Below are 8762 nucleotides of genomic sequence, written 5' to 3' on the forward strand. Positions count from 1 at the left end.
GTTTCTTCTCCCCAAATGTCCTCCTTCACCTAGTCCCGCTGCCTTGCACACTCCCGTTTGTGGCGATTCCTGTCCTCAGTGCCCTCTGCACCCCCAGAGTTGTACCACGCAGCTCCCCTTTCCTTCCAAGCCCCCTTCCCAGAGCCCCACCTCCATTCTGTCTGTGTTCTTCCTCCCTTTTGAAGCCTCCTGGGACTTTGCCCCCATCCTTATCTGACCACCTCTCTGTGTGTCTTCACAGAGTAAACAGGCTTTTGCTGGGCTTTGCTCCCAGGGTCTGGCCCGTAGCGTGTTCTTGGTGATCTCCCCCACTCAGGTCTGGCCAAACAGGCTGCAGCCCCAGGAGGAGGTGACCGAAACTCTCCTGGTAGGGGGCAGGAGTTGGGGGGGCAGGTTTCCCTCTCTCTTCTCCTCTGGCAGGGCTGGGAAGCCTGGTGGTGGTAAGAGCGGGGACAGCAAGTAACAGACCCCCCTCGTTCCCCAAACTGCCCTCGTCGAGCCAACACCAAAAACGCGGGTGAGGCAAGTGGGTGGATGGTGAGAATGGGAACAGTAGTGATCAGGCCAGTGGGGAAGAGCTATGGACAGGACTACAGTAATTGGGGTGGGGATTTCATCCTCAGACCCCCTCCCTGAGGGTCTCCACCCCATCTGCCCACCCAAGCCTGGAAGGAGGGAGCCCTGAGGTGTGGAGATCCTGTCTTCGGGACCTGAACCTGGCTGGGCGTGGCTGCCCCATGGGTCCAGGTGCCTGTGGACTGTGACTCAGTGTCTACCTCCAGATTGACCTCAGCAAGGGCCTGGGGGCGGGGGTGGGGGGGGGTGGGGAGAGGGCAGTTTCCCCTGAGACTGGCTCTCCAGGATCCTGACTCAGGGGCCCAGGGTTGAGGCCTTGAAGGGCCTTTGTTGGCCCTGACTCTGGAATCCAGAGAAACTGGTCAGGGGAAGTCCCCAGGGACGGAAACCCCTCCCTCTGCTCCCCCCCCCCCAAGAGCCATATAACTGCTCCAGTCTCCAGTCTCCTGTCAGACTGGAGACAGGAACTGGTCCGGTCACACTCGCTGTGCTGGTGCTTCTGACTCTGGAGAGATAAGGAGCTGAGCCGACTGTCTCTGCCTCTGGACTCGCAGTGAAAGTCTTCCCTCTAGACGCCGAGGGTCTGTCCTCATCGCTTGGATTCCTACAGCCCCCCGGGGCCGGATCCCCACAGCCTTCCAGGTCCTAGACCCCGGCAGACGCCGAGCCATGGCCTCCATGGGACTACAGGTGATGGGCATCGCGCTGGCCGTGCTGGGCTGGCTGGGCGCCATACTGAGCTGCGCGCTGCCCATGTGGCGCGTGACGGCCTTCATCGGCAGCAACATCGTCACGTCGCAGACCATCTGGGAGGGTCTGTGGATGAACTGCGTGGTGCAGAGCACCGGCCAGATGCAGTGCAAGGTATACGACTCGCTGCTGGCGCTGCCCCAGGACCTGCAGGCGGCCCGCGCCCTCATGGTCGTCTGCATCATCCTGGCCGTGCTGGGCGTGCTGCTGTCCGTGGTGGGCGGCAAGTGCACCAACTGTGTGGAGGACGAGAGCGCCAAGGCCAAGACCATGATCGTGGCGGGCGTGGTGTTCATTCTGGCCGGCCTGCTGGTAATGGTGCCGGTGTCCTGGACGGCCAACAACATCATCCGGGACTTCTACAACCCGCTGGTGGCCTCCGGCCAGAAGCGGGAGATGGGTGCCTCTCTGTACGTCGGCTGGGCCGCCTCGGGCCTGCTGCTCCTCGGGGGGGCCCTGCTGTGCTGCAATTGCCCACCGCGCACCGACAAGCCCTACTCGGCCAAGTACTCTGCCGCCCGCTCCGCCCCGGCCAGCAACTACGTGTAAGGTGCCGCCACTCAGCTCTGTCTCCGGGCTTTGCTTCTCCCTGGACTGAAGGCGCAGCCCGTGCCCCCGGGGATGTTCCTGCCACGGGCCGCAGGCTGCACAAGCAGGGACTGAGCCAGGCCACCGGCCGGCAGCCCCTTCCGGCCCCCTCGGACACCTACCCAGAGCCTCCTCTCCGCCAGCAAGGATGGATGGACAGAAAGAGACTCCTGTGCTGCCCTCCTCTGGCCCCGGGGACACAGGAGAGGGGGCGGAAGTAACAGGGTGCGGGGGCGGAGGGGGGAGCTGGCTCCTGCCGGTCAGGAGAGCACGGCCCTGAATTTGCTTGGGCTCTGCCTCCGCGGGTGCCCGGCCCACTCTTGTGTTGGCCGTGAGGATGGCTGGCGCCTCGCTCCCCCACCTGCCCGTGGAGCAGAGTTGACACAGAGTTGACAGACGGGTTTAGAGGGGAGGGGTGAAGGCGCTACAAACTGGTTTGGGTGGTGGTGGGGGAGGAGACCGCGGAGGCTGCCCATGCTGCCTGCACCCCTCCCTCCCCCCGCCCTGCAGCCTCAGGGCTCTGCCTCAGCGGCCTGGGTAGGAGGACCCCAGCCTCTTGTGACCGGTCACGCCTGGATTCGCCACCCCTGCCAAGGTCGTTGGGCATCCTGGGAAGAGCAGGGGGGACGGTCTTTCTCTGGCCTTCATTCCCAGGAAGTCCTGGACCTTTTTTTCCCTGCCTCCTCTCTGGTTTCTGTTTTGTAACTTAATATCTGTTTGTCATGGTAATTACTATAATTTTCTACAATAAATGGGACCTGTGCACAGGAAGACCATATCGTTTCTGATTTCAGCCGTGAAGGTGGGCAGGGGAGGGCTAGAAGCCTGGGCAGGGGTGAGGGAGGAGTACGACCGCTGTGTGGTGGTCAACACAAGAACACTTAAAAAAACCACAACAACAACCTGGTTTCGAGGAACTGTGACAAATCAGAGCTCGCCCTCACCTTGGGAATCACCTCGCTCAAGCCCTTCGTTTGCTGGAAGGTCAAGGCGATCATAGGAAACACACTGCGGAAGTGCTGGGGAGGCCACGTGAGAACACTCAGCCCTGGGGGGTGGGCCACCTGCCCTCTATCCATCTTTGTCCCAGCTCTGTCCGAACCTGGGCATCCAGGTTGGTGTGCTCACCCTCCAGGTCCCACGTCCTGGCCTTGGCCCAGGCTGTTTCCTGCTGTGGGCCTAGAATGTTCTTTTTGCCTTTCTCCACCCCTCGGAATCCTGCTTGTCCTGAAGGCCAGGCTTCAGTCTTCCTCCCTAACGAGCCTTCCCACAGTCCCTGTGTGGAGGAATTATCATTAGTCCTGATCATACCCCCAAGGCCCGGGGGTCACTGAACCCTTTCACCGGGCAGACACGCCCTGAGCTCAGCTTTCCGGCTCCTTTAGAGAGGAGGAAACTGAATCCTGGCCATGTGAAGGTATTTGGCCAAGGCCAGAGGCACGGGCATGAGTTTCCTGTCCTCGAGTAAGCGTGAGAGGGCCCACCACGGGAGGTGTCAGGAAGTTACATCTGTGGCCCCGTCGGGGCTGGCTCAGGGGCGGCCTGGGGTGGGGGCCCTCTCTGCTCCATCTCTTCTCACTTCTGTCCTTCTCAGGGACGGATGTCAGTTTCCTGGGGAAGAGACTCACAGAGCCAGAGTCCTGCTACCCCTCCTGGGACTCATTTAATGGGCAAGGTTGGCTCAGGGGCCCCATTTTACAGATGAAGCAGAGGAGGCCCAAGGACGGGCCTGGAGGAGACCTGGATGAGAGGGTCAGAGGCCAGCTGGGGGCTGAGGACTGGGCCTCACTCCCTCCACCTGGGCCCCCTCCTGCTTTCGGTACAGGTAGACGATGCCAGAGATGAAGCCATCGCTGTCAGAAGTTCTGGGCACCACCTCAAGCTCGGATGTGGCCAGTTCCCACTGGTCCACAGGCCAGGCCACTAGGCGTTCCCACGCCCCGGCCTGCTCCAGCCTGTCCAGGGTAGCCTCCAGGGCCTCCTTGTAGTGAAGGTTGGATGGGTTGGTCCGGGTGGTCAGACACACCAGCCCCCCTAGGGAGAGACGGGGGTGGGGGTGGGGGGGGAAGAGGTGAGTGGGGGAGGGGCAGGAGCCCTGGTTCCAGGCTCTAGGCCCACCCCTTCCGGGAAAGGTTATCTTTCCTGCTCTTCCCTCAAGGGCGTACATTCTGGGGGGGGGGGGCGCCCCCCCACCGCCAGCCTTTTCCTATCTCCATGCCTTTGCTGCTCACTGTTCCTGCCTCGAGGAATACCCTTCTGCGTTTTTAGCCTCCTATACCAACTTCCAGGCTCACGCGTCCTTTACGCTGGGAACTCTTGGCTTAATCCCCTGGACAGAGGGGACTCCCTCCTCAGTGCTCACCCAGCCCCTCTGCCGGAGGATGTGGTGTGTCTGGATGCACAGGAAGGAAGCACTTGGGACCTTGGGTAAGTCCCATCACCTCTCTGAGCTGCAGTTTCCCAGCTTACAGAGTGGGGCTCGTTTCTGGGTCTCACAGGAAGGACCACATTTAAGCGCCGGCTGAATGAATGAGTGACATATCCTTTCTGGTGTTCCCTAGACACCTATAGCATGCCCAGTGCGGGCTCAGATACATGTAGAAGAGGCCAGTGTCTGGAAGGCTTCCTGGAGGAAGCGGGGAGGAGAAGCTGGGCCCTGCAGGGTGGGTGGCTGGGGCTCCGTGAGAGGAAAGGCTCCAAAGCAGGGGAGCCTGTGACAGGGGCGCAGCAGACGGGGCTCTAGCCAGCTCAGGGGCCTGACAAGCGCGGGTGGGGCTGGTTATGCCAATGGGGGTTTCCTGTTCTCTTGAGCCCCACCACTACCTCTCTGTCTGACCCCATCGAAGACCCTGCTCCCTGAGGCTGAAGCCTGCCCAGACCTGCCCAGGCTTAGCCACAGGCCCGGCTCCTGGCAGTGGAGGCGAGGGGGACAGGGAGAGGATGCGGCCTTGCTGCCACAGGCCCACTTTAGGGCTTCCTGAGCCCATCCTGCAGCCAAGTCAGGGCCTCAGCACCTGTCTGCTCAGTCCCCCATGCTCCTTTCTGCCTCTGACTCCCCGTGGCTGTCTTCCTGACCTGTTTCGGCCTGTGGCTGTGTTCCTGTGCCCACTGCCGTCAGCGCCCCCCCCCCCCCCGCCTGTCCCCCGGAAATGCCTCTCTTCCCTGAATTCTCAGAGCGTGTGCCCTGGTCCTTTTCCCCACGCCCCTTCCTGGGGTGCAGTGGGGTGCAGTGGGTTGGTGATCGAAGCCCAGAGGGCAGGGTGCGTACCCCCCCTCCAGAGCAGAGGCCAGCACGGGACAAGGCACACAGGAGGAGCACAGTAAACACAACCCTTAGCTGCACATCAACCCAGGGGTGGAGGTTACAAAAAGTGCTCACGTCTATCATCTCACCTGAGCAGCCCATTTCACAGATGAGGAAACTGAGACCAGGAAAGAGCAAGAGACTCACCTGACAGTTGTCAGTGAGTTCGTGAGGGAGCCGGAAGACGAGGGAACTGAACTGAGCCCCCACTGAGTGCCAGGACTGGAGCAAAGGCCTCAGACACGTCTTTTCACTCAGCGCTCACTGCGATCCATTGGGGAAGGGGCTCTGTCACCGCTCAGAGGCGAGGAAACAGAGCCAGGGGGAGTGGAGCTGCCCAGTGGATAAGAGGGCAAGCTGGCTACCGGTCTGCCCTGCCTGCTTGCCTGGGTCTGTTGTTGGTGGCAGCTGGTGGCTGGGAAGCTAGGCTAGGCTGTGTGACCCTGGGCAGGACCCTGCCCCTCGCTTAGCCTGAGACATTCGGAGGTTAGTGGGTCTGTGGGTGTGCGGGGGCCGGGGGCCCCCCCGGGGAAGGCATTCACGTGGGGTTGGATGGACCTGCTCCTCACCTGGCTTGGTAACTCGCAGAAGCTCAGGTATCGCACTGCAGGGCACCTGGCCATCGCTGAGGGCACCCACCATCAGTACTGCATCGAAGGTCCCTGTGTGGAGTGTGGGGTCTGTCTTTGGTGTGGCCTCATGATACCCACAGGGATGACATCAGATCACGGGGTAGAGGGCTCAGAGAGAGGGGCTCACAGGGGCTCAGAGAGGGTCCCGGTGGGGGTTCATAGGGCTCAGTGTGGGCGGGGGCTTGTGAAGGGCTCAGCAAGGAGGATGGAGGCTGGACAAGAGAAGGGCACTCACTGTCAAGGTGCCTGGGTGGGAAGGGAAGTACCTTCAGAACTGGGCAGAGGCTCCTGGCCCAGGACGCAGAGGCTGAGATTCTGGTAGAGGCCACGGGCTCGGGCCCGTTCCAGCATCCCTGGGCTCCCATCCACCCCATGCAGCTGGAGGAAGCCCCGAGCCTGCAGCTAAGGTGGGGGGACTCAGTCACAGTTCACACCTGCCATCTCCCAGCTGGGTCCCTGCACCTGGGGAGGGCAGCAGGCTCCGCAGTAAATGTAGTCCACGTGTTTGGGACCGGTGAGTCTGAGCAGGGAGGCAGAGTTCTGGGGCCAGGGGTGGGAGGAAATTTGAGCGAGTGGGGAGTTGAAGAGAGGACAGGGGATGTGGGGAGGCCTCACCTCAGCAGCCACCAGGCCGGTGCCACAGGCCACATCCAGGATCAGGGCAGCATGGGGTGGGCCCGGAAGGGCTTGGGTAAGGCAGTCTACTGCGAGGCGGGGGGCGCGGTATTGCAGGGCGGCCACATCCTGGGGACAGAATACTGAGCTGACCGGCACCCCGTGCCCCAGTGTTTGGGTGACCTCTGTGTAGGGTGGTCTAGGAATTAAACAGGCCAAGCTGTGTGTGTGTGTGTGTGTGTGTGTGTGTGTGTGTATTGGCACCTCCTCCAGGTGCAGTCCCAGGGTAGAGAGGTCTTGTTTCCTGTTCAAGGGGCTGCCAATATGGAAACATGGGGCTGGTCAGAGGGCAGAGCTACTGTGGATGAGCCGAAGAGGGGGCCAGTCCTTGAGGAGGCAGGACTGCCGGGTCTCACCTCATTCTCACAAGCCAACCTGCGATGATGCAAAGCAAATTATTCCCTCTTTAGAGATAGGAAAGTTGAGGCTGGGCAAGCAAGAGGAGAGAGGGGAAGGAGCCTGGCCAGTTTACCTGGTCATAGTCTGGAGCCCAGCGGTCATAGAAGTGCAGCTTGTGGCCCAGGTCGGTGATGCCATGTGATGCCCCCACCCGGGCCCGCACTTCGGACAGGCTCCCGCCCTCCTCCTGCGCCATCCTCCTGTGGGGACACAGCCTTCGTGTCCGAGGGACACTGCAATTTCTCCCATTCCCACCCCTCCCACCCAATCCCATTTCACAGGCGGTGACACTGAACACACAGAGGGCGAGACTGTAACACCTGGAGTTCAGGGCTTGGGGGAGGGGTGCTCCCTGTGGCCGGAGGGAGGACATGACCCTACCTCCCCACTCTTTAAGCGGTGAGCTGGCGTCCTGGACCTAATGGTCTTTAAGCAGGTAAAGGGTCAGAACTCACCGCCAATCGGACTCTCCCGCGGTGCTTAGAGCCGGAACTCGGGGCGGGGCCTGTACGGCGAGCCGGGCCCCGCCCCCACCTCCCTGGATGATTGGCTTTCCGCTATGAGAAAGTACCCAATCAAAGGAAAGCGCTGGCAGCCGCCCCCGCTACCAGCCAACGAGCTCAAAGTTCTTGGCCTCTTTCTAGCCCGGAGAGATACAGACTTTCCGAAGCGTGTTCAGGGTATCCGCGTTTAGGAGCATCTCTGTGCCCTCCGGGCTCTCGATATCCTTCATTAGGAAGTGAGAGCCTCTGAAATCTTAGGGGGAAGGGGGGGGCCTAGGTCTGTGCTGACAGCTCAGAGCCTGGAGCCTTCTTCAGCTTCTGTGTCTCCCTCTCTCTGCCCCTCCCCCCTCTCAAAAATAAATAAACCTTAAAAAATAAAAAAAAAGGGGGGGGGGGGGTGCCCAGGATCAGCCTTCATTTTTAGAACGGTCCCCACGGCCTGGGCAACGCTATCCTGTATAACTTTCTGTGGTAATGGAAATATTCTATACTGTACGCTTTTCAATACAGTAGCTACATGTGGCATTGAGCATTTGAAATGTGGCTAGTGCTACTGAGGAACTGAATTTTGAGTTTTATTTTGCCTTAGTAATTTAAATAGCCATCTGTGGCTAGTGGCCTCCGTTTTGGACAGCGCGGAGATCCTTGCTGCTCAAAGTATGGTCCCAAAACTTGCATCCTCTGCTCCAGCATCTTTAGCTCTGGTTGCTCCAGGGGACCCCCTTACGGGAGGTTTTTAGAAATGCAAATTCTTGAGCCCCATTCCAGACCAATAGAATGAGAATCAGATTGCAGGGTGGGGGGGAGGGGGGGCTGGGAGGGGCCCAGAAATCTACTTTTTTTTTTTTTTTTAAAGTTTATTTATTTTTAGAGAGAGGGCACTTGGGTGGCTCAGTGGGTTGAGTGTCTTGACTTTGGCTCAGGTCATGATCTCACAGCTCATAGGTTCAAGCTCAGTGTCGGCTCTGTACTGATAGCTTGGAGCCTGGAACCTGTTTTGGATTCTGTGTCTCTGTCTCTCTCTGCCCCTCCTCCTCTCGTATTCTGCCTCTCTCAAAAAGAAATAAGCGTTAAAAAATTTAAACGACAAAAGAAGAAAAGATATCTTGAGAGAGAGAAAGAGAAAGTGGGGGAAGGGCAGAGGGAGACAGAGACAGGGAGGGAGAGAGAATCTCAAGCAGGCTCCACACTCTCAGCACAGAGCCTGACGTGGGGCTCAAACTCATGAGCAGTGAGATCATGACCTGAGCTGAAATCAGGTCAGACACTTAATGGACTGAACCACCAAGGTGCCCCCAGAAATCTACTTTAAACAAACTCTCCAGCTGATTTCTA

General features: G+C 59.7%; 2 protein-coding genes across 2 annotated transcripts; one reads left to right on the top strand and one right to left on the bottom strand.

Annotated features, from left to right (window-relative positions):
• The first annotated feature begins 1013 nt into the window (after positions 1-1013).
• CLDN4 (claudin 4) lies at positions 1014-2688 on the top strand. The gene has a single exon (XM_040456146.1). The coding sequence runs from the start codon at positions 1246-1248 to the stop codon at positions 1873-1875; it is 630 nt and encodes a 209-aa protein (XP_040312080.1). The 5' UTR covers positions 1014-1245; the 3' UTR covers positions 1876-2688.
• Positions 2689-3552: 864 nt separating this feature from the next.
• Positions 3553-7462, bottom strand: METTL27 (methyltransferase like 27). Its single transcript, XM_040456145.1, is given in 7 exon segments — positions 3553-3826; positions 3828-3948; positions 5788-5880; positions 6117-6252; positions 6466-6594; positions 6998-7124; positions 7380-7462. Coding segments are annotated over 6 exon segments (729 nt in total). The 5' UTR covers positions 7121-7124; positions 7380-7462; the 3' UTR covers positions 3553-3699.
• Between the last annotated feature and the right edge of the window lie 1300 nt (positions 7463-8762).

This window comes from Herpailurus yagouaroundi, unplaced genomic scaffold, assembly GCF_014898765.1.
Source record: "Herpailurus yagouaroundi ecotype Mexico unplaced genomic scaffold, PumYag 216, whole genome shotgun sequence".
In the NCBI taxonomy this organism is placed as follows: domain Eukaryota; kingdom Metazoa; phylum Chordata; class Mammalia; order Carnivora; family Felidae; genus Herpailurus; species Herpailurus yagouaroundi.